This window comes from Elgaria multicarinata, chromosome 9 (genome assembly GCF_023053635.1).
Source record: "Elgaria multicarinata webbii isolate HBS135686 ecotype San Diego chromosome 9, rElgMul1.1.pri, whole genome shotgun sequence".
Classification (NCBI taxonomy): Eukaryota; Metazoa; Chordata; class Lepidosauria; order Squamata; family Anguidae; genus Elgaria; species Elgaria multicarinata.
Window position 1 is genome coordinate 44,209,492 of NC_086179.1, and position 25,230 is coordinate 44,234,721.

The window sequence follows — 25,230 nt, forward strand, 5'->3', positions numbered from 1 at the left end:
GTGAGAAAAGAATTGTAAAGTATTTTTGTAAACGCAACAATGTAATCAATAAAAATTTATCTGGAAAGGGATCCATATTTGTATGTTTCTACATTGTCTTGTAGTTTGATTGCCTTGCTATGTATGAGGAAATCTATTTTGTGTGTGTGTTAGGCAGAACTAGAGAATAAACTTCAGCAGCAGATAACATTGTCAGCACAAGAGCTTACAGCAGAGAGAGAAAAGATAACAGAGCTACAGAAGACCCATAAAAATACCCAAGAAAATATGGAAAAACTTCAGCTGGATTTTTATGGTAAAGAATCTGAGCTCTTGGCTACACGACAAGATGTTAAGGTACATTACAGTGCTTCAAAGTTGTACATGAGGGAAGAGCATCTTCTCTCATTTTATGCAGTGTACCGTTAAAAGACTCTACCTTCTATTTAGCACTTGTGTTATGCAAGTGGAACTTGCAACACAGTCTGGACTCCTCCTGTTCAGTCTTGCAGTTCTTCTTCGTGGTCTCTATGCATCACACATATGGGCTTTGCGCCTGCGCAGAGACCAGACCGGAACCTACTATAGCTGAGTGGAACGTTTTTGGCGGGAACCCCTCCCCCCACGCTACCGCGCATGTCCATGGGGTTCCCGCCCTTACCTCAGTTCTTCGTCGTCCGCCATCGTGCTTAGACATAGAACCAGCCTACTTAGCGTATTCTCTATTAAAATACCTTTTTCTTCATTCTTTTCTCGTTCGCTTCTCACTTTAACTTATCTTCTTTAGCCTTTATTCTGTCCTATATAAAAAAAAAAAAAAAAAATTGTTATAGTTAGATTTCTCCTCAGCGACTTCGGTCGCGTGAGGCCTTTATGGCAATCAAAGCACCATTTAGAAAGTGCGTTAAGTGTGGAGCGAAGCTTCCTCCCTCGGACGGCCATTCTTTGTGTATTATCTGTTTGGGAGAGGGACATGTGGTAGAGACCTGCCACCACTGTATGTCTTTTACCAAGCAAACCAGAAAAAATCGAGCAGACCGACTCCGTTCGACACTCTGGGAAAAAGCTCTTAAGGCCACGGAGGCCCCTACGATGGAGAGAGCGGCGGTTCAAAAGTCTGTTGCCCGTAAGACGGCAGTTACAACGACTGTAACGGAAAAACCGCCAGACCACAGCACTGAAGTGCAGGCCAGAGCTAATAGGGCTGAGATACCCCTCACGCCTGGTCGGTCTTTATCAAGTTCGTTGGCTAAAAAGATCTCTAAAAAAGCCAGAACTTTGATACCTTCTTCTGAGTTGGAGAAGAAGAAGAAGAAGAAGAAAAAGAGGGACGCGGAGAAATCCACCATAGTGTCACCTCGGCCGCGGGAATCGGCCAGGAGCCATTCCACCCCTCCCGCCGCGCCGACCACTTCGATACCGAGGTCTCCTTCGGTATCGAGATCGATGTCGGTACCGATGGCCACGGTACCGACACGCCCTACAAGTCTATCCGAAGGCGAGATTCGAGATTCGGTGTCGGTGGCCTCCGCTCGACAACCTGTTAGACCCCAGGAGCTCCAGGGTTTAATCCCCGGGCAGCCCTCGCCAAGACATACTCCAAGGCGTGAATGGGACAGAGTATCTCAGTACTCTGATCCCCAATCCAGATACGGCTACTACCAGTGGGATCGTTACCGACCACAGCAGTTTTTTCAAGGTGGCCAGGAGCATTACCAGCCTGAGGGCTATTATGCACATCCTCCTCCAACATCGAGGGTATGCCAGTTGCCCTTGCCTCCTCCTTCCGAGCATCAAGTCTCCACGGTATCGACCCCTCGACACCATGAGCAACATGTGATACCGATCGCTGCATCGACTGTACTTCCTACACAGGAAGAACGTTTAGACTTGCAGGTGGTGACGCTGTCCTCGCCAGAAGGGAACTATCCATCTGACTCCGAGTCGGCTCACTCTTTGGTTCCAACCGCACCTTCGCCGGACGATGCAGTCGATGATGCTGACCCTTCTTCTCCGTCTGATGATATGGTCCGGTTCTCAGACCATATGCTCAGAATGGCTAACGCATTAGGTCTCGACATTCAGCAGGCAGATGAATCCGTCATCGATCCTATTTATGATGTGTTCCAAACAACTACAAATCAACGCTTGGCCATTCCTATACCCCACGCTCTAAAACAAGCGGCTCAGTTGTCATGGAAGACTCCAGCGGTGGCTCAAACAACATCAAAAAGACTAGAGACACTATATCGCGTTAGAGAGGATGAGGCACAATTCTTGGTACAGCATCCTAAGCCGAATTCCATAGTAGTAGAATCGGCACAAGGACAGTCTCATAAAGCCCATTCTGCGCCTGTAGATAGGGAGGGGAGAAAGTTGGATCAAACTGGAAGAAGAGTCTATGCATCCTCCTCTTTGGGAATCAAAGCGTCGGCGTATGAAGCAACTATGGCGAGATACCAGATTTTCCTTTGGGAAAAGATGGGTTCCCTATGCGAGCATCTTCCTGAGGATAAAAAGGAGCTCGCAAGAGTCTTTCAGAGCGAAGCGACGGCCATAGCAAGACAACAGTTGTCCACCGCTCGACATCAAGTGGACTGCCACTCAAAGTCGATGATGGGTGCCATTTCTTTGAGGAGGCATGCATGGCTCAGATCAGCTAATCTCACACAGGAAACAAAGTGGAGAATTGAAAATATGCCATTTGATGGCGAAGGTCTATTTAATACCAAGACCGATGAGACACTGGACTCCATCTATAAAGCAAGGACAACAGCAAAAAAGATGGGGTTTACTGCTCCTCCTCAGACCCAATACCGAACCAAAAGATGGACAAGGCCTCCCATACAACAACAACATCGACCACAATATCAGCCTCAACCTCGGCAGCAACAACAGCAGCTGCAGAGGAAGAGGCCTTACCAGGGCAGATACCAACAGGATAAGCGGCAGCCCGACTTCTCTAAAAAGCAGCGGGTTTGACTTTTCGGACCCAGATCCACCTCCCTTCGCGAACCGCCTAGCACCCCATTACCATCAATGGGAGTTAATAACATCAGACTCCTGGGTGCTCACTATCATCAACTCGGGCTACGCCATCGAGCTCGATGCCCTTCCTCCCTTTTCCGGCGTGAAAGTAACGGCTCCATCCCCTCCTCTGCTTCTCGAGGTACAGACTTTACTATCGAAGGGAGCTATCTCTCCCGTACCTGCAGAGGAGCTCAACCAGGGATTTTTCTCCCGTTACTTCACGGTCCCGAAGAAGGATGGAGGTCTTCGACCGATCATGGACTTAAGACATCTGAACAAGTTCATCACCCCGAGGAAATTCCGTATGACAACGGTTACTTCAATTCTGCAACTTCTACAGAAAGGAGTTTGGTTCGCAGTGGTGGATCTGAAGGATGCGTACTTCCATATCTCCATCAGGAAGTCGCATCAAGCTTACCTTCGGTTTTCGATCGGTGCATCTCAGTACCAATTCACCGTTCTTCCGTTCGGGTTGGCCACGGCGCCGAGGGTTTTCACGAAGGTCATGGCTGTTGTGTGCGCCCACCTAAGACAGGAAGGCATTTACATTTACCCATACCTGGACGATTGGCTCCTCGTAGCAGACAACAGAAATACACTCCAGTCGGACATACGAACCACCCTCAACCTCTTGGACTCGTTAGGACTGTAGGTCAACCGCGAAAAGTCCGTTTTGACTCCACAGCAGAGATTGGACTTCATAGGGGTAACCCTATCCTCTCAGGACGGGAGAGCATACTTACCTTCAACCAGGGCAAACACCTTGCAGCAGTTAGCCATCGATACCGAGAGCCGCCGAAAAGTTTCGGCATGGACAGTTCAAAGATTGTTGGGTCTGATGGCAGCTACTACGGCAGTCATCAGGTTTTCAAGACTCAGAATGAGGGTATTGCAGGCCTGGTTTCTGAGGACCTTCGATCTCAGGCACAATGCTCGACGAACTTACCTTTCGATACCGAAGCAAGTGAGGGCATCGCTGATATGGTGGTTCTCGATGTCGACTCTTCTCGAAGGCGTTCCGTTCCAACAACAGGCGCCTTCGGTAACGATCACAACGGATGCATCTTTAGAAGGATGGGGAGCCCATTGCAACTCCCTTACCGCTCAAGGTCGTTGGCCTCGATCACAGAGAGAACAGCACATCAATCACCTCGAACTCCTGGCAGTAGAAAATGCGATAAAAGCATTTGCACAGTTGATCGAGGGCCAGAATGTCTTGATCGCGACGGACAATACTACCGTAGTGGCTTACATCAACAGGCAGGGTGGAACAAGATCTCACCCCCTGAACCGTTCTGCACTCAGGATATGGAACTGGTGCATAAAGAGAAGGACTTACCTGACTGCAATCCATGTAGCCGGCAAGGAGAACATCATTGCGGACTCTCTCAGCAGGTCCTTCCATGTCGACCACGAGTGGGAGCTCGATGTCGAAGTTCGAGAAAGTCTTTTTCGGTACTGGGGCCGCCCTGCTGTCGATGTCTTCGCTACCGAGGACAACGCAGTCTGTACCAAGTTTTGCAGCAGAGCAGGAAAAGGAAAGCGCTCTCTAGGAGACGCTTTCACCAGGACTTGGAGAGGAAACCTCCTGTACATGTTTCCTCCTTTTCCACTATTGACAAGAGTGATAGCCAAGATCCAGATGGACAACTCCAATTGCATCCTGATCACACCGTGGTGGCCTCGACAGACGTGGTTCTCTCACGCCCTTCGGTTATCGAGAGGGGATTACATCAGGCTCCCGTCGACACCGAAGCTACTGTCTCGACACCGGGGCAAGGTTCGACACGCAGATCTGTCGACCCTCAAGATGACTGCATGGAGGATAGCAACTCCTCCTCCTTCGGTACCAGAACTTTGACTGTGGACCACATTATATTGGCAGCACTAAAGCCTTCCACAAGGAAAACTTATGCAGCAAAGTGGCAAAGATTTCAGGACTTTGCTTCAGAACAAGATCAAACACCAGAATCTTGCCACTTATCTTTCATCCTCAATTATTTATTGACACTTTTCCAGCAGGGACTTAAGCTCGCATCCATCAGGGTTCACCTTGCTGCGATTACATCTTTTCACCAAGGTATAGATGGGTTTACACCTTTTACCCATCCAACAACGAAGAAATTTCTAAGAGGTCTGAAGAACACGATACCGACTGTGAAAAGTATCGTGCCGCCATGGAGCCTGTCAGTTGTGCTGCAAGCACTGACACGCAAGCCCTTTGAGCCCATGGCGTCGACAGATCTTAGGCTGCTTACTTTAAAGACTGTCTTTTTAGTAGCCATCACATCGGCAAGACGTGCAAGTGAGCTTAAAGCTCTTAGGATAGATGTTCCGTACACTATTTTTCATAAGGACAAGGTTGTGCTACGCACAGACCCAGCCTTCCTACCTAAGGTAGTGTCAACTTTTCATCTGTCCCAGCACATTACTTTACCTGCTTTCTTTCCTAACCCAACTACACCTCTTGAGTCTTCCTTGCATACTCTCGATGTAAGAAGGGCTCTTGCTTTTTACAAAGACAGAACGGACAATTTTAGAAAGACAAAACAATTGTTTATTTGTTATGGGGAGCCTTCTAAGGGACTCCCTGTCTCCTGCCAACGACTGTCACGATGGATAGTGGAGACAATTGAATTGGCCTACTCTATTTCTAAATTAGAGTTAGTGAAACCGGTGACAGCTCATTCCACCAGAGCTGTCTCAACATCGGTGGCCTTCACCAGAGGTGTCCCACTGGCAGAAGTCTGTAGAGCCGCAACGTGGTCCACTCCATCCACGTTTGTCAAGCACTACAGTTTGGACACCCGTGCGAGGCAGGACTGCTCATTTGGGAGGACAGTGCTTTCAGAGATCTTCAGATGATGCACCAACCCACCTCCAAAGGTATGTCAGCTTGCTACTCGCCCATATGTGTGATGCATAGAGACCACGAAGAAGAAATGCAGGTTGCTTACCTGTAACTGTAGTTCTTCGAGTGGTCATCTATGCATTCACACAACCCACCCACCATCCCCACTTGGTGGTGTGAGACTTATAAATGACACTGTTTTATTGTGGAATGTACTTTACTTTATTTACACTCATGTTTATGGGGGCACAATGTCGGACTCCTGTAAACTGAGGTAAGGGCGGGAACCCCATGGACATGCGCGGTAGCGTGGGGGGAGGGGTTCCCGCCAAAAACGTTCCACTCAGCTATAGTAGGTTCCGGTCTGGTCTCTGCGCAGGCGCAAAGCCCATATGTGTGAATGCATAGATGACCACTCGAAGAACTACAGTTACAGGTAAGCAACCTGCATTTAGTCAGCCGGGCTCATTCTCCTTGATACTCCATTCCATGAGTATTCTCTGTTGAGGATTCTATTCCTCCTTCCCCCCACCCCGGTCAGCATTCTTTGGCAACTTAGTCTTCATTGGACTGTATTTGGTGAGAGTGGGGTTCCTAAATATTTTTTGTATATCTGCAAAGCTTGGGTTCCCTTATGTCTGATGATACCACTTTCTAGTGTGTTGGTGGTGCCATTTTAGAAACATGAGAAGCGGCACTCTTTGCCCTGAAGGTTGGAATTAGTATCTGTAATGATGATCTGATCCAGTGTTTCTCTGCTGGAGTTGGATGACTTTGTTCTCTTGCTGTCCCTGTGTTGATCTTCATGCAGTTCTACAGCCTCATTTCGCTTCTGGTTGCAGGCAGTTCTCTTGATTGGGTAATTTATGTAAAAATGATGGAAAGATGGCTCTGCTCATGTACATACAGCAGTACCTGTCTGGGAATATGATTCAAAAGGGGGGGTTGGGGGCAGCTTGATATGTGACTGCAAGTGCACTTTAAAGAAAATGAGGTGTATGTTGTAAGGGGAATAGCTGAATATGTAAAAAGCAAAACCATAAGAATGATTTTAAAATCCATATTAATGTAATACTTTTATTAGGCTCCCCCAAATGTCACAAAAATGTACAAGCTTTTGAGATCTCCAGGTCTCTTCATCAGTCAAGAGGTTACAAAATCCTAGGTGGGTGGAATAGGTAGAGGGAGAAGGCTGACTGACTACATCATGGTCAGAGTTGTAAAATAAATAGTGGAGGAGGATTTACAGACATTCAAATTGGGCTATGCATGCGATCAGTTTTTTGGGGGGTGGGGGAAAGTGCTTGTGAAGAATCAGGAACCAAGGTATGAGGCCATTGAAACACTTGTTGAAAGAAAACAAGGATGTGAACTTGAAGGGTAATAAACATAGAAGTGGTATCACCAGTGATAACAGTTATGATGATTGCACCATCTGCTGGAGCATGTAGGGAAAGTAATTCTTTTGACTTGTGTTTTTTCATTACCTTCCTAACTAAAGGTATAGTATGAGTTAAGGTATTTATTTTTTAAACAAATTAACTAGTTTTAAACTTAAGAGTTCAAGGCAACATATATAAATAATCCTAAAAGCAGCAAATTAAAAAGTACAGCAAAGAGCAACGGAAGTGTCATCCTGTCACAATACAAGCTTGGGTTTTAAAAAGCAGTTGATTTTTGTCTGATGCTGGATACATATGTTGTGTTAGATTTGAGACAATAGCGTTCCCTGAGGGCTAACTTGCTTAGATTATCAGTGATAAATGTAATGCTACACATATCACTAGAAAGATTTGATGTTGGTTGTATTTATTTTATTAAAATCATTTATAACTCATTGACAGCATTTCTCAAATACCTGAGAGTAGAGGAAGGTTTATTCTTTTTCCTTTTTTCCTATTCAGTTGTCATGTTCCTTCTCATTTTGCCTCAGCATAGCCACCACTTCTTTTGCTCTCTGGGAAGAAATGTATGGGAAATAACCAACTGAATCAGCAATCCCTTTGTAACATGCTGCTAACGGTGCTTTAGTGTAATTAAAACGAAATCCTCTTTTTCACTTTAATACGTAATAGTGTCTTCTGTTTTAACTCAGACTGGCTCTGGGAATTTAGTAGTAATTATTTTTTCTTCAAATTTAGTCCACAGAGGAAAAGCTTGCTTTGGCTCAAGAGGAATTGGTTTCAAACAGAAATCAAATTAGTAATCACAATCAGTTGATCAAAGAACTTAAGACTGTAAGATCTACACTAGAGCAAGAAGTGTCTAAAAAAGGGCAGCAGCTGAAAGAGCAAGAAAAACTCTTACAGGAAATACAAAAAGATAAGGTAAGTGATGTTCACCCATCATTTCCCCCCCTTTGCTGCATTGAAGTAGAGTTCTGGGGGTAGTTGCTTCCCACTATTTCTTTAAGCGCATTGGTACACTATTGTAAACTTATGTCTCCACTGGAAGATATATAAAATGTAAGCAGTATAGTGCTTGTGTATCCTTTGGGAGAGTACTGATGACTTTGCTATTGCAGTTACCCAGTATGTCATGCAAACAGAATGGCTAGAAATTTGAGCTTAATAAATCATAGGAAAAAAAAATAGCTAAGTTTATCCAAGGTACATGAAATAGCCATGAGGATTGTAAGAGATATTATGTATTCTACATTACAAGAGTTAAATAGTAATTAGAGATATAATTGTAGATGTTGGCTTAATTCGTAGCTTCCAAGTAAAAATGCATATGTTTACACTGTTGGACTTATTTGTAATCTTTTAGTTTAGATTGTGATATTTTAGTGACATATCAAAATTTAATGCTATTGCAATGTTTCTTCTGTAAGGAAGAAATACATTATAACAGGATTTTAAAGAGGCAGCTCTGTTTGTTTAAAATTAAACAGCTTTTGTAGATCAATTGGAAGAGATTTTTTAAACATACTTGTTGGCTTTTTCTACCTTAAGGATTTAAAAGAAAAAGACTTGGCTAATGAAAAATCAAAAACAACAGAACTCCAGAATATAAGCAGCAAACAGGAAAAAGAAAATGCCAAACTGAGGGAAGAAGCTAGAATCTGCAAACAAGAGTTTGAGAAGGTATGTTGAGACATAGGAGTTCAAGTAGTTAAGACCATGGATTTAAATAAAGTTTGAAAGATAGGCATCACTGCTCCAAAACTGTAGCTTTGGTAAAATTAAGAGAGTTGGAATTCATTTTATTGCAGGCCACATAGTCGGTGCTAGAAGCGATTGACTGTTTCAGCTCTAAGGGCTGTATTAGAGATGTGTGGGCCAAGCATCAAATTTCTCCCCAGCTTTCTAGCTTCCGAACCATTTAGATATGCTATCATTCCATTTTCAAGATTTCCAGAATGTTGCCTTCTTTTTAATAGTTAAATGAGATTCCTGGGAAGATGAACAAAAGTTTCTTGAAAACTATAAGAAGTCTGTAAATTTGGCTGCATTCAGACATAGCAATAACCTGTAGTTTATCATGGTGGGACTAAGACTACGTAAGTCTAGTCTCTCATGCTCCTCCCCTCTTCTCTTCTACCATGGCTGTGAGAAGATTGGAAGTATTTATTTGGATTGGACTTGTTTCAGTAAACCATAGTTGAGGGTAACTGTAGTTTGTCTGGTTTTGCACATAGTGCCAAACTGTTCTTAATCAAAAACAGAAACAAAAACTTCTGATCTGCTCCTTACAGCTGTGCCAGGGGAAGGAGAGTACATGAGCCCTAGGCTAATACCCATAATGATAAGCCATAGTTTATTGCTGTCCTAGTCTTGATCTTAGATCATAATATGACTTGTCAAAAATACCTTCAAGCAGGTAGAATTGAGTTGTACTAAAGGCATGACCTTATGGATCACCATTTCATATCTTATATTTTTACGTTTTAGTTAGGTTTTCTAGTTAGTTGTGTACGTATATTAAAGTAACATCACTTAACTTTCCCCCCAATTTAATCTTTAAATATGTCAAATATTGTGACAAATGTTTATTACTTGTAATACAAGACATAAAACTAAGTTACATATTCATTTTAAATATGTGCACTTGCTTCTTTATTTCCAGTGCTGATTTAATAACACAACAGTCAAATATTTTATTGCATGCTCATGGATTTTTGTGTCATTTTCACAACGCTGTCTGCCTCCGGTGCCCCTCCTGCTCCTTCTGCTCATTTTTCTGTTGCAAAAAAAGACCTGGAAAATCCAACTTTTTGGGCTGTAGCGAAACGTGTGCCATTGAGTACTGAAGAACCAGCAGGATAAAAACACCCACTGAATGGGCCAGGTTGTTGTTGTTTGCTTTCATTTCTTCCCTGTGTGAAGAAAGACGAAGCTGTTCATCCCTATTGTGGGACAGGAAAGCGACAGTAGGGAAACATAATTTTTCCCCATCTGATGACGCTCTTTGTCTTATTTGTTACACTCTCTCCCCATTGCATTTATTTGGTAGAACTGAAAAGGCTAAAAACAGTTAAACAAATATGAGAGCTATTAAAATCTGATTATAGATACAAGTAACTGTTATCAGCTACTCGCTTGAAACATGCCAGAATTTGTTTGCTATACTTGTATTTTTTATAAAAGAGAAAATTAGATGTGCTATTTCATTTAATCTGATATATATATTCTATGAAAACAAATATTAATATACACTTGCATCCTAAAATATGGTTGATTGCTTGAACTCCATAAACTCTTTGGTCTCTCTGCCCCACAGTTACCAAAACCTACTCCTCCCCTTTGATTCTGCTTGAGGTGTAGATTGCGAACAGTGGCAATATGCTGGAATATAAGGTGCAGAGCAGGGAGTTTGTTCCTGAATCATAGTGTTCCCTCCTTTTTTTGGTGCAAATCTGATTGGCTCCATAGCAGTGTGATGTCATCTTGCTAACTACATGATCCCTGATGGGTTAGGCTCATGCAATGAAGAAGAAAAGAAATGGCATTGGAGGAACAGTGAGGCTGTGGGGCACCTTGGCTTCAAACAGTAACAAAAATGTACCCTTTAGAATTTGTTTGGAGGTATTTCTAGTTATAGACCGTAATTTAACGTAACCGTACTTTGGCCCCTAGTTTGTCTAGTGAGTCTCTTTTTTTTCTGCTTGGTCACTTGTTTGCTCAAGTCCATGCCGGCACTGCCACCTGGACTCATCCCTCAATGTTTTCTGCCTACTCATCATTGTGAGGTGATCGTTATTGCATTTCCAACTGTATACCCTCTACCATATGTGGGTTTTACCTAGTCCCCCTTTCCTCAGTTTCCTTTAGCTCTGCTGCTTTTTGATTTTAGGTCCTTTAGGACTTAAGCTCCTGAACGTAATCCTTCCCAAGTCACATGAAGAAGGACCGAGGGGACAGGAGCAGGCAGAAGTAACATCGGGGCCTGCTCCTGCTGGACTCTTCCCCCCCCCCCCACAGGGCAAACTGCCATCTTGGCCCTGTGGGGAAGAAGAAGGACCGAGGGGACAGGAGCAGGCAGAAGTAACATCGGGGCCTGCTCCTGCTGGACTCTTCCCCCCCCCCCACAGGGCAAACTGCCATCTTGGCCCTGTGGGGAAGAAGTAGGACCGAGGGGACAGGAGCAGGCAGAAGTAACATCGGGGCCTGCTCCTGCTGGATTCTTCCCCCCCCCCCACAGGGCAAACTGCCATCTTGGCCCTGTGGGGAAGAAGAAGGACCGAGGGGACAGAGCAGGCAGAAGTAACATCAGGGCCTGCTCCTGCTGGACTCTTCCCCCCCCCACAGGGCAAACTGCCATCTTGGCCCTGTGGGGAAGAAGTAGGACCGAAGGGACAGGAGCAGGCAGAAGTAACATCGGGGCCTGCTCCTGCTGGATTCTTCCCCCCCCCCCCCCCAGGGCAAACTGCCATCTTGGCCCTGTGGGTAAGAAGAAGGACCGAGGGGACAGGAGCAGGCAGAAGTAACATCAGGGCCTGCTCCTACTGGACTCTTCCCCCCCCCCCCCAGAGGGCAAACTGCTATCTTGGCCCTGTGGGGAAGAAGAAAAACCGAGGGGACAGGAGCAGGCAGAAGTAACATCGGGGCCTGCTCCTGCTGGACTCTCTCTCTCTCTCTCTCTCTCTCTTTCTTTCTCTCTCCTCCCTCCCTCCCTCCTTGACTCCTTTTCCTTGTGTGTCATGTCTTTATTAGATTGTAAGCCTGAGGGCAGGGACTGTCTTTTTTCCTAAGTGTAAGCCGCTCCGAGAGCCTTTTTTTGGCTGAGGAGCGGGGTATAAGTATGGTAAATAAATAAATAAATAAATAAATGTTATATTATTCACACTTTTAAAAAAGCATGCTTAAATTGGCAAGTTCTGTTTTGAAGAAAAAGTTAAGGCCCGTTTCCTGCTGAAAACCAGCCCCCTTTTGGGTGTTATTTGTAGGAAACCGCACCTTTGAGGGCAAATAGCAGCCTGGAAAGAAGGTGGCTTCCAGACAGAAAATGACATGGGGCCTGAGCTGATTTGGGAGCATGTTCCAGCTAGCAGCCCCATGGTTGCATTTTCTTCAAAATAGGGATTCGCCAGTTTAAGCATGCCATTTTAAAAGCATGAATAGTGTAACGGCTCAGTTCAGACAACACATTTCTCATTGGTGGTTTTAGAACTCCACAGTGGAGTTTTTCCACCACCGTTGAGAAATGTGTTGTCTGGAGGGAAAACTCCACCCCACAGTTGAGTTGTTTTAGAAAACGCTCCATGCTGAATATCCATGCTGTGCAAAGGAGAGTTCCTGAACAACCGTTGTGTTCCGTGTTGTCTGGAGGGCTCCGTGGAGTTTCCTACTGCATTTAGTGGAGTTTCCCCACTGACTATAGAATTCCCTGGCAAGAGCAGCCAAACGAGTGAGTGCCGCTCTAGGAGAGCCACCGGGATTGGGGTTTTTTTGCAGCAAAGGCTGATGGGATACCATCAGGAGGACCAGGGGAGGAGAGAGGGCAGAGGAACTGTCAATCAAACATCACGTTCCTTTTTACTCAACTCCACTGTAGCCCACAATCACACAACGGTGGAGTTAGAATATGTTGTGTGGTGAGTACCCCCTACAAACTCAACAGTTGAGTGGAGTTTTCCCACTGTGTAGAGAAACGTGTTGTCTGAACTGAGCCAACATGTAGTTTGTCTCTCAGTTTACTGTTGACATTGCCTCTTCCTTCAGCTTTCATGCCTTGGGATTTTGCTAGCTTTCACTTTCCCTGTTTCATGGTCCTTCCTCCCACCAAGTTTCAGTTTTCAGCTTCTCTTCCTCTTGCCTACACAACTGTTCCTGACTCCAAGTCCTTTGAGACTCTTCTGTGGACTGACCTTTATTTTTCTTTAGAAATATTCTGATGTTGACATTGCACTTCAAAACATTGCAGCAGTTTGAGTGATTTCAAGATCTTAAAGGCTGAAAATAAACACCACAAAATAAGAGACCAGCTGGATTTTAACTTGTTGGAATTTAGAAAACATTACCTCCCCAAACCTTTCTCTTTTGTGGTGTTGGGAAAGCTCTGGCTGGTTTAGCACCTGCATTCTCAAATTTTGCTCATGTAGTGTAGTATAACTTGAAACTTAACTCTCACCAAAATATTACCCTTTCATGTTTTTAACAGGAGATAATAAATCTAAAGGATGCCAAGGAACTATTGATTAGACAGAAGCTAGAATTACAGGGAAAAGTTGATAGCATTAATATGGCTCTTGAACAAGAGAAGAAGAAACAGGAAGTTATCAAAGATCAGTTGAAAAAGAGAGAAGAAGAACTGAAGAAAAGATGTGCTGAGATTGAAGCAAAACTGGTTTGTATATTTAATATGAGAGAACTTGCTATGTTGACATGCTTAAATATGATTATAAACAACGAGTTGTTAATGCCCTTTTTACTAATCCCTTCTTCCTGCTGGCAGAAAGGTGTGGGGAGGCAACTCCTCTTTCCCCTTGTAATGCTCTGTGACCTCTGAAAATCTGCTCCATTAGGTTGGGAGAACCTCTGGAACATCATGGAAGCTGGCATGGGAGTTGCAAGGGGAAAGGGGAATTGGTGAAAATTACCTCCTTCTCTCCCACCAGCAGGCGTCTTCCATTGGCTTGGCATCTCTTCCATTTATGGAAAGGCAACTCAGGATGCAAGCCAGGATCTCCTCATTTAGGCCATAGCTAGACCTAAGGTTTATCCCTGGATCATCCAGAGGTCAAACCTATTCATCTAGGTGATACACAGGGGATCCAGTGCTCAAGCAGGGGTGAACCCTGGATGATCCCAGGATAAACCTTAGGTCTAGCTGTGGCCTTAGTCATTCACTTTTCCCCATAGTGAAAAGGATCAGAGAAGAGCATGTGATACTACAGCCTGTTCTCTGGTTCTCTTTGGGTAGAATCCCAGGGAAAATAACCTCTGAGTAGTTGGAATGAGGATTGCTTACGTTTTAAATGTTTCTGTTGGTTTAGAAAGCTGAGGTCAAGGAGAAAGATGAGCAATATAAAAGTCATGAGGAGGCCGAGGATAAACTCAAACTGCAGATCACAGCTTTGAATGAAAATCTGGGTACAGTGAAGAAAGAGTGGCAAAGCAGCCAAAGAAGGGTTAGTGAACTAGAAAAGCAAACAGATGATCTACGTGGAGAGATTGCAGTATTGGAAGCCACAGTACAAAATAACCAGGATGAGAGGAGAGTGTTGCTGGAAAGGTAAGTTCATGAATGAGGGACAGAATAATAGATTTTGTTGCGATTTGGTTTTTTTTTTAAAGAGTACATCGAACAAACATTTAGCAACAGCGTTAATACAGATTAGATCTTGTGTAATTTTGTGCTAAAAGTCAGCTTCTCTGCCATGCAGATGAAAAATTGTGCATTCAGAATAAATTGATAGACTGGATAGCAGCTAACATTAAAAATTCTAGGTTGTGTGTTTTTGTTTTTTTTTAAATGTAGACTGCTGAGTGCATAATACTTATAGTGATTTACTCGTTGAGTGTTGCTTTCCTGGCTGGGAATCTCTGCTTGAGTCTGGGTAGCAAAAAGCCCTCAGCCACTTAATGGACTTCTTAAAGGCGTCTTTTGATTTCAGAAGTGTATACGGTTGTCTTGTTATTATGGTTGGAACCAAGTTGGAATAGTGATCCACAACTTATGAAATGAAGCTTCATCTCATAGAATCCTGGGATTATTTCTCATGAATAGAAACCAAAAGGCTTTGTTCCTTCCCCTCTCCTCCCTTTGCCCTGCTTGCTTTGATGAATGTGATCGGACAGACCTACTGCAGACTGTTCTGAAATATTCCTTCTGTACATCAATTTTATGCATTCTTCTTTGCCTGTATCTACAACCAACCACTTTTGTACAGTGACTTCAGTAAGTAAATACAGTAATCTTAGAGGATGTTAATGATATTAATTCACATGGTAATTTTCACTATGGTCTCATTTCCCCCCAGTTATAGCATTGAAAGACCATTGCATTTTTTTCTCAGAGACTTAGGACATTGTTTATTTATCATCTCCTCTGTAGGTGCCTTAAAAGTGAAGGGGAAATTGAAAAGCTTCAAAGCAAATTGATGGATTCGCGAAGAAAACTGGATGATACTACTGCAGCCATGCAAGAGCTAGGCAGAGAGAACCAGTCACTACAGGTATTCTGTTTTGGTGTCGAAAGACAGAGTCCTTGCTAATATATTTATTCAGGAATATAATATTTCTTAGCTTCGGCTATTGGGCGGTATAAAAATGTAATAAATAAAATAAAAAATAAAATAAATATTATTATTATTATTATTATTATTATTATTATTATTATTATTATTATTATTTTGCATTTCTATACCATCCAATAGCCAAAGCTCTTTGGGCGGTTTACAAAATTAAGACAATTCAAGTATAAAACAACAGTATAAAACCATAATATAAAATACAATATAAAAGCATATTTATTAATTCCTGGGTTGAGGTGGGTTGGTGAACAGAACAGTAAAAACAAATATGGTGATCTAGTCAGGATAGTTAAAATTATGAGGTTATTCTGGTTAAGCAGTTATTGTTAAATGCTTACATGGCTGGATCCTTGAGTTGGGAGATGTGTGTGTATGAGGGAGAGAGGGAGAGAGAGAGAGAGAGAGATTTTCTTAGATTATCAATGTTACAATTGAATTTCCATGAAATGGTTTTGACAAAATTTGGTGGTTTGATTAAATGTTCACTAAAACCTCTACTTTTTAATTTTTTTTATAGATCAAACATACACAAGCTCTAAATAGGAAATGGGCTGAAGACAATGAAGTTCAGAATTGCATGGCCTGTGGAAAAGGTTTTTCTGTAACAGTAAGAAGGGTATGTGTGTCTGGGAATATCTTATGAGAATTATTCTCAATAAAGCAATGAAATAATGTGTTTAAGAAAAACAAAAACAAACAAACCAACCCACTTTTTTGTGATATTGGACAGATTTATCCAAAAGTCATGTAGTCTTTCATCAGCAATGCAGTGAGAGGTTTGACGTTAGCACAGTAGAAACCATGTTCAGGCCTCGTATATTCACTATTTTAATTAAGCACTAAATTTACTCAAGTACTGCTTCACCGTTAACCTTCATGGGAAGGAGCAATACCACAGAACATCCTCTAGAGGTTTAGATAGGCTTTCTTGCTGTGTTATTTAAAAAACATACCTGTTCCAGTGTCATTTTTCTTACCAGTATCTCTATCAATCCTATGTTATCCCTGCTATTGGGGATATTTTTTGCTGGAAACTTGGGGTAAGCTGAGTGTTTTGGTTAAGAGTTTTGACCTCATAACATCTAGACATCTTAAAATAGTGAGGGGGAGGGGAAGTGTGTATATTGTTTTCATAATGAATCTCGTAAACAATGCTGTGGGTGGCTCATGCAACGCCAAACATGGCAAGTAATCTTTGTACTCAAGTATTCCACTTTCCCGTTCCCTTCCTGTCCTGCATGCTCTTATTCAATTTATTACTTACATCTTGAGCATAAATCCTAGTTAGTAGTTACATCAGAACTGGCAAACTATGAGTTATGCTTACCCTTCAAACTATGATGTGCAATCCTGGTTTGAAGACCAAGCATAAACCATAGGTTGCCACTTTGGAACTAACAGCAAACTATGGGGCTTGCTAAAGATGGCAGTAATGAATTGGAGCACACACGGGGAGAAGTGACCATGTTCATGTAGCACCAGTTCATGGTTTGCCATGATGTCTGAGCTGTGTGTGTAACTTTTCCTTCTTTGTTTACAGCATCACTGCAGGCAGTGTGGAAATATCTTCTGTGCTGAGTGCTCATCAAGGAATGCCTTAACTCCTTCCTCTAAGAAACCTGTACGTGTCTGTGATACTTGCTTCAACGACCTGCAAGGATAATTATTCACGGCTCTTAAATGTTATGCTAGAATAAAGTTTCTGTTATGCACTTCGTACAACACTCAGACTACTGTTTGGTTTGGGCTATGATTGTAACAATTGGCAAAATTATAGTATAGTTAAAAATATACTTTACTGATAAAGTCAAAGAAATGTACCTGTTGTGAGGCTGAAGTTATCTATGGCTTATTTGGTCTTGATCCTACCAGAGCTTCTGTGTTGAGTTTATAAGTCTCCAGTAACTTGTAAATAAAGTTTAAACAAAGGAGTAACAATGTATTTTTTTAATCCTAATTTGTTTGTTCAGAAGTAACACCTTTTAAAGTAAACATATTTGCAGGGATTTTGTGTATCCAATATTGCTGCTGTAATGGCATAGTTACAATTTAATGGCTGCATTGGAGTGTGTAAACAAGCCACTTTTTGCCAATTTCTCCCCCCACCCTCTCACTATGAGTGCCACTTCTATGGTGTGCACCCGTTTAGTGGAAAACTGCCTTGAGCTTTTAAAAATTTCAGGCTGTTTCATTATAGTATAACTATATATACTTGACTGAAAATGAAAAGCTATGTCAAGACTATAGTGTATATTTGACATCTCTTCTAACAATACTCTGCATCGTATCTTAACTAGCACTTTGGTAGGCTACACCATCCTTAATATGCAAGTTCCTAGTTGTAAGCATTTGAGGTAGGGCTGTATTTTTTGCCTCTCCCTCTGAGCCCTTATGCTCATTTACATTTGTTTTGTACTCCAAAAATATTTTGTTCTGTTCTCAGAAGAAACATTGGAGAAAAGAACCAGGAAAATATAATAGGAAGTGCTGGACTTCAGAAATAATTGAGGAAGAAATTAATTTGGAATTCCAGAATTTTAGTAGGTGTTTTTCTCTCTAATTTTTCAGTCCTTGCTAGAGGTTTGACTTGTGTCCCTACAGATTTGGAGTGAAATCCCAAACTCTGTTAATGGGACAGCTTTGAAGATTAGTGGAGTCTCTCTTGCTTTACTTGAACTAGTTGAAGGTACATCACAGTCATGTGTTTTACAGTACAATGGTGTCATATTTTGTCCCAACTGTAAAGTTGGCTGAAATTACTATTTTGAATTAAACCTTTGGGTTTAGGCAGCAGATGACATCTTCCAATTTCATATTGCTATACCCTTTCCTCTTTTGATTGAGAGAGATGTGGATAATCTTTACATACATATTTCTATGCACACTTTGTGTTGATACAAAATAATATACTTATACAATATAGGATTACTAAAATAAACAGCAAAAAACAATTATAGCGGTGCTGGTCCATGAGTCCAGAATCTAGGGGGGAAATCTGCAGTTAGGCAATGCCTTTATTAGTATCCATCAAAACACCACAAAAGTTTTGCAAGCTTTCTAGTTTTCCAGAACTCTCCATCATGCTATGTGATACAAGAAGCAGTGGATGGGGGAAGAAACAAAATTTCAAAACTTAGGCCAGATCTTCTGGCTGTGAGATCTGCAGTATAGACTCAGTTTCAAGAATGAATCACTGTTTTCAGAAATGGGGCTAGTCCTTGCTTCTTTGTCCCAAAATGCTAGGTGTTACCTGATATTCGTAACACCTACCAGTGAGTCATTGAGTTTGCACTCACCATTTTGAAACTGAATCTTTTTCCCCCCTGGATAAAATATATAGTGACATTTAAAGCTAAAACTTTCTATATCTGTGGTCTGTTTTTAAAATTCCATGAAGTTTTCACTGACCTATAAGAATCAGAAATAATTCCTGCAAGCAAAAATGTTGCAGATTGATAAACTGGAGTACAGACTTAGGGAGAAAGGGAGAAACATCTCTGTAACTTGGTAGTAAAGCATGTGCTTTGCATGCAGTAGGTCCCAAGTTCGATCCCTCATTCCTCTAGATAAAAAAGGATAAAATGGTTTCAAGGTACTAGAAGTAGCAAGGACCTGGAACCTTGGAGAGTAGGCAGTTCTGGGCTAGACAGTTGCGGGCTAGTGTTGGCCTGTGTTGATATAAAGTAGCTTTATCTGTTAAAAAACATCCAGATGGTAAAGTACAAATATAATGTGTGGAAATTTCCAATCTCCTGACTCAGGTATGCATGCTTTGTATACCAGATTTACATTTAACAATTCATTTATTACTTCTTCAGCGTTTTCCTCCATTATTTCTCTCTTTAGGACTAAAGGTAGAGAAAAGTAGTGTCCAAAGCATCCAAGAAGATAATTGGCAATTATTAGGGCTGTCATCTGATTTTAAAAATCTTAATCATTTGAATTTAAATCAATTTAATCTGCATAGATTTGCATAGAAATAAACTAGTACTGAAGAAAAACATACTTTGTTTTTAGATGATTCCCGCATACATCGTAGAAGGAATCATCTTAGGACAATCATTCCCTCCTGTGGAAATACCTCTTCTAAAATGGCATGTGTCACCTACAGTTGGGTTGGGACCAGATTTAAGCTGGATCAACTGCACTGGTGGAAGTGGAATTCCCTGCCCCCTCCTTCCCACAGCAGCTCCTCCACCCCCATGAAAATGCTACATGCAGAGTCAGGAGACCCTCCTGAATGGGGTTAGCTGTGATGGGGGAATCCTAAAAAAAAAATCAAGCAGAGGGACCTACCACTAGCAGAGCCCTTTCTCTTGTGGAAGGTAAATCCTGGATTCAACCCTTTAACTATTTGTATTCAAAGGAATTTTAAAAAGCAAACCACCTATTCCCCAAATTAACTGGATTTTTAAATAGATTAAAGTGGTTTAAACTAATTTAGTTGGTTGATTACACTTTGTGGCCCTAGAAATTGCACACATGTGGAGGCAGAGAAAAATCCATCTTGTCCAGAGAAAGAAAATGAGGTGTTCCTACAGTCTATAGAGATTTGAACTACTTCAGTGGAAACTCAAGGAAACCTCAGGAATGGTAAGATAATAGCATAGTCACTTGCACTACGCACTTTCCCCCCTAGTGTAATCAACACAATATGCAAGAGCTGAAAATGATATTTTGCAAGAACTGATGTAGTAGTTGGTCCACAAGGCTGTGTAGTTTTAGATAAGTGCTCATTGAAATTCATGGGAACTTTATGTTGATCCTTAAGAATATTGTATCCATAATTCTTTTCCACTTCAAACAACTTCTGTATAGTGAAGGAATTTGCATGTTTTTAATGAGCGTTGTTCAATTTTAAGAATGGGAAATACAGACATAGCAACTTTGCACATTTTATGTTGTTAGCTGAATGGTTTCCATTGTTCATGAGCTTTTGTTTTCTTACCGTTAAATTACACTAGAATTTACTTGGTCTGTTTTCCAGACCATAGCAATAAATAGAGAGGAAAATCCCCTACCTAAGAGAAGATGTTTTTGTGTTCACATTCTGGTTTTAAAAGCTAAAAAGCTTTAAAGTAGTATACAATTATAAAACCTTTATAGTTGCCATTTAAGAGTTTAGATTTAGAAAATGACTAAAAGCTGCTAGTTCTCAACATCGACTGTTCTGCCTCGGTTCATGGAACAACACAATATTCTATGCAGTCATTGAATACCAGGTAGATTGGAAGACTTTCACTGGATTAAGTAGAACATGTTTAGTGTTAGGAAACTAATCCTCTCAAGGTCAATGGAGGTTTCTTTCTCAGTTGTCATCCTCTCAAAGCCCATGTAAATAAGTTTTACTACTGGCCTTCTGGGTTTAATTTTTTTCAAACAGGTTGTTCATTGTTGACTGGCATGGCAGGCCCAGGTCTCCTGTTGTTGGCTCACCTGCAATGTACATTCTACCATGTTGTTAAATCCCAACTCTAAGCACCAAAGGGATAAAAAAAAGAATGTTACATTGATTTAGAAAAAGCAGAAACCTTTTATAATAGAAATCTGTCCAAAATGCTGCTTGTATAGGATTTGTCACTTTTGTAATAAAATTATTTTAAAACACAAAAACTCCAATCTCACACTTGATGCCACTATATAAGATTTCATTTAAACTACCTCTTGATATGAAACTCAACTTTAGTCCATTTTGATAGGGTTTCCTCACTATAATGTTAGTTATGATTGTGGTGACTGCCAAATTTTCAAGTGTGTTGTCTCACCAAAAATGTAATATTTGGGTGTGTATGTTTATGTACTCACTTGTGGTCTTTTGACCTCTATAGTTTAGTTCTACAAACCTGTAGCTGTTGGACAGAAATTAAATCAACACACAACACACAAACCATTGGGCTATATCAACTATATAGCCTACTCGGTTATATCAGCTATATATGTCACGTTGGCAACTGGCTTCTGTTAACATTTATGTGCCATAAATTAGCCTCTATTTCCAGAACTCTAGACAAGAAGTTGACAAATGCTATTATGCTATATGGATGTGTGCCACAAATTGTACTGTCCTGTTGGCCTCTTTAAAATGGTTGGTTTCTTATGGTTGCAGATGTGAATATTGTGCATAATATTGATTGATTTTTCTGTATAATTGTATAAATTAGAATTGGAAAATTTCTGTGCGTACTTTGTATTTACAGGAGATGTACTAAGGTAGCCTTACCTACATAACATTGAACTTCTTTCTCAATTGGACCCTTCCATTCACATTATCTGTAGATAGTCTTGCATGGCAATTTTTATCAGTTGGATTCTCTTAAATCCTCCTTTCAGTGGTGTGTTTATGACTTGTAGTCATGTAGTTGTGCCTTACGTTGTGAAAGAGTTTAGTTCAGTATGCACAGTAATGCCTAAACTCTGCATTTGGAAAGTAATGAAAGCTGGAGAGCAAGAAAATGACACCACGTATCAACTAATTCTGTATGAAATACATGGGTGGATACTTGTGAAAATGTTACTTTTGTATTCTAATCTGTTATTGGGCTGAAAATAAAATTAGACATTTCTAATAGATCATTTTCAGTGACTAATTTGCTGTACTTTTGCTTACATAGGAAACTATCACTGCATTGACTTGTATTCATTTGCAAATTCAGATAGTGCTCATGCAAGCATGAGTAGCATTCTATCAGTGCTCCAGATAATTGCAGCAAAGTTGTGTTCTCCACCCCCTTCCCCTTTATCTCCTGTACTTATTGGGTCTATTGTGCTTTCTTCAACAGCTCTTCAGGCAAATAATGACTTAAGCATTGTGGTCCCCACTACAAAATTGCTTCCACATGGATGCAGTAGCCTCTAGAGCTGGTTTTCTAAGTGTGCAGTGCCAAGCTCCCACGTCAGTATTGACAGCCTCTGGCAGTGCACTACCAGTTTGGATGTTTCCAAAATGATTCAGCAAGCCTATGTGGAAGCTATGGTTACATAGGAAGTGGCCTTATCTTGAGTCAGACCTTTGATCCATCTATCCCAGCGTTGTAGACACTAACTGGCAGTGGCTCTCCAGGCTTTGGGGTAGTATTCTTTCCTAACTCTATCTGGAGACCCTGTGGTTTGAACCTGGGACCTGCTGCGTGCAAAGCATGTGCTCTACCACTGACATACAGCCCCTCCCTTTATACTTCAGGCATGTGGTGTCCCAATAATGTGAAAGTGGTACTTGGTGTCAACCGCACTGCCATGTTTTACACAGTAATGTCCACTATTAGTTGCTAAAGGTGTCAAATGTGCTTGATGGGTTGTCCTAGACTGTGATCCAGCAACTCTTTTTTCAAGGGTATGGGAAAAGCACATGCACAGGGAGATTTTATTTGTTTCCATCTCAGTAGCAGCGCCTGTGTTGCAAATGACCTTCAGAGCCTTTCCAGAAATGACATTTTTTAAAAAATCTTTAGTAAAAACTTTGATTCATGTCTCAAAAGTCGGATTGGTACAGTAATGTTTGACGTGGGATAGTGAGTACGAATTGATTTCTACCTGCAATTTCGGTAGGATTGCTGTCGTCTTCCCATCGCTGGCTGAAGCTTTACAGTGAGCCATTGCAATGCTTCATCTCATTTTCAAATGTCTTCCGGAATGTGGTGAGCTATGACTTCACTATGTGCCATAACGCTGATGAGTTTTCTTCCAAGGTTTGATGAGGGGAGGAAAGTAATCTCTTGCTGATCGCACTGCTTCATAATGGTCATGTAACTTTGGCCCAAAGTAAATTAACATGGATGCTGCAATCTAATCTAAAGAGTGTTTTTGTGAAGTTCAGCACTAGATGGGGTTGGCATATTTGGTTTCTATAGAAGAGAAAAGTTCTGCAGATGGTAGAATTTAGATCAAGAAGCAAAATCTCTTTTTCTTAGCCACAAATACATTTTTGGTGACACTTAAAAGATGTTCCTTTAATGGCACTTGATTTTTTAAAATTTTGTTTATCATAAACCTATCAAGTTTCTTCTCCCCTTCTGTTTACCATGTAAAGGAAACACCCAAAAGTTTCCCTGGGAAGAACTAAAAGGGCACGGCAGCCGTGCTGTCTGCATCTGAGCACAGGTTGCCCCTTTCTTTCTCTAAACTGTCCAAGGCTCCCAGAATTTCATCTATCCTGGTTCCCATAAATGTTTGTAAACATTTTAAATGACTTGTTTTTAAAAAAAATAATAATAAAAATAAACATGTTACAATGCCCATCAGTTCCCAACTGACCACAGCTAAATTTCAGATGATTCAGCAGGTAAACTGAAAAATGAAGTTTGGAAGGAGTTTTTTCTCTTTGCATAATTTGAGATTGCAGTTTCTATCCGTGACATCCATGTTTTCTATAATGAGAAAAAAAAGTCCTCTATTAACTTTATTTTAACAAACACAAATAATTTAGGGTGCAATTCTATGCATGTTTAGACCGAAATTTAGACATGCTGGCTGGGGAATGCTAGGAATTGTAAAACTTTTTCCTGTCTAAACATGCATAGGATTGTGCCCTTAAAGTGTTATAAATTCTTCATATAGCTAATAATCTGCAGTTTGTTTTTCAGGTTGCTTCTAAACTGCAACAGTGTTTGAGAAGTTCCCCTCCACATGAATAGGCTGTCTTCTGGTGGGGAAAAAGGAGATAGATGTGGTTTTCCTTCCTTTTTTATGTTTTCTTTACATATTTTCCAGCAAGAATAATTAGGAAAGGGTGCTGAAAAGGGTGCTACTCTCCTGTCTGGATACATTTTATGCTTTTATGAAATGTTTCTTAAATACATACCTTGATAAACTCAGTCTGTGCTTGTAGCAAGAAGGCTGCTATGCACTGTTGATACCTATTTTCATGCTGTATTAGAAAAGCATTTCGTAGTCCAAAAACTAAGAAAATAATTGAAACATGGTAAGACAATGCTTTCACTTCAGACCACTGTAAGCAATGAATATATCTCTACCAATTTTCATTTTGAAACGTAGTTGTTTAATTAGATAACTATACAAGGGGTAAAGCAGATACTCACACCTCATTACCAGTGACTGCTCAGAGGCTACTTCAGTGGAACCTATAAACAATTAACTTTTTTTTTGAGATTGCATTAAATGTCAATATTGACCGTTGTGGCCCATCTACACTAGGTTTTTAAATTGATAATGCAAAGTCTAGCTCACCTGTCTAGCTCACCTGTGGAACATGTAACACACTCTCCAGCCTGTTGTCCTGGTATTTCTCCCTCAAAATTCCTTCCCCCCCCCCCGACCACATTTATGATAGGGTGTTATTATTTAGTGATTGCGGTAGCCATGTGCTACTCAGCTATGTGTGTTACAATCTAATGGTATTATAACTCTTACTGGTGGGAATGGATTCAATGCTGTAGAAGCTGTTCTGCAACACTGTTCCCTAACTTCACCTTTGACCTCAGATCAGTGGGGGAGGGATTTGTGGACAGGAAATCATGTTTGTAATCCATTTCCTCACTTTGATGATGGGGTGGCTGGTCAGCTTTTTATTTTGGGGGGAGCTTAATTTTCAATGCACACCTTACAAAGCTGTGCAGCTGTGAATAACCACACAATCTTTTTATTTTAAATTCTGCATGCCTCCAAAACTGCACAGGTGTGCATGTATTTACCAGATTTTTTGTTCTCCCCCCCTTTT

At 41.3% G+C, this 25,230-nt stretch overlaps 2 protein-coding genes across 4 annotated transcripts in view; one reads left to right on the forward strand and one right to left on the reverse strand.

Annotated features, from left to right (window-relative positions):
• Positions 1-22,167, forward strand: part of EEA1 (early endosome antigen 1) — a 68,408-nt gene extending 46,241 nt beyond the window's left edge. For all 3 annotated transcript variants that reach the window (XM_063133801.1, XM_063133802.1, XM_063133803.1), the window contains 8 exons: positions 154-336; positions 8,002-8,187; positions 8,815-8,946; positions 13,463-13,648; positions 14,298-14,536; positions 15,359-15,479; positions 16,075-16,173; positions 17,098-22,167. In XM_063133801.1, the coding sequence (XP_062989871.1) occupies positions 154-336; positions 8,002-8,187; positions 8,815-8,946; positions 13,463-13,648; positions 14,298-14,536; positions 15,359-15,479; positions 16,075-16,173; positions 17,098-17,220 (1,269 nt within the window). In that variant the 3' untranslated portion in view covers positions 17,221-22,167. The remainder of the gene's footprint in view (positions 1-153; positions 337-8,001; positions 8,188-8,814; positions 8,947-13,462; positions 13,649-14,297; positions 14,537-15,358; positions 15,480-16,074; positions 16,174-17,097) is intronic.
• Positions 22,168-23,784: 1,617 nt separating this feature from the next.
• The window catches only part of PLEKHG7 (pleckstrin homology and RhoGEF domain containing G7), a 30,219-nt gene continuing 28,773 nt past the window's right edge, over positions 23,785-25,230 (reverse strand). The window contains exons 16-17 of the mRNA XM_063133804.1: positions 24,355-24,452; positions 23,785-23,920 (exon numbers count right to left, since the gene is read on the reverse strand). Coding sequence (XP_062989874.1) covers positions 23,813-23,920; positions 24,355-24,452 — 206 coding nt within the window. The 3' untranslated portion in view covers positions 23,785-23,812. The remainder of the gene's footprint in view (positions 23,921-24,354; positions 24,453-25,230) is intronic.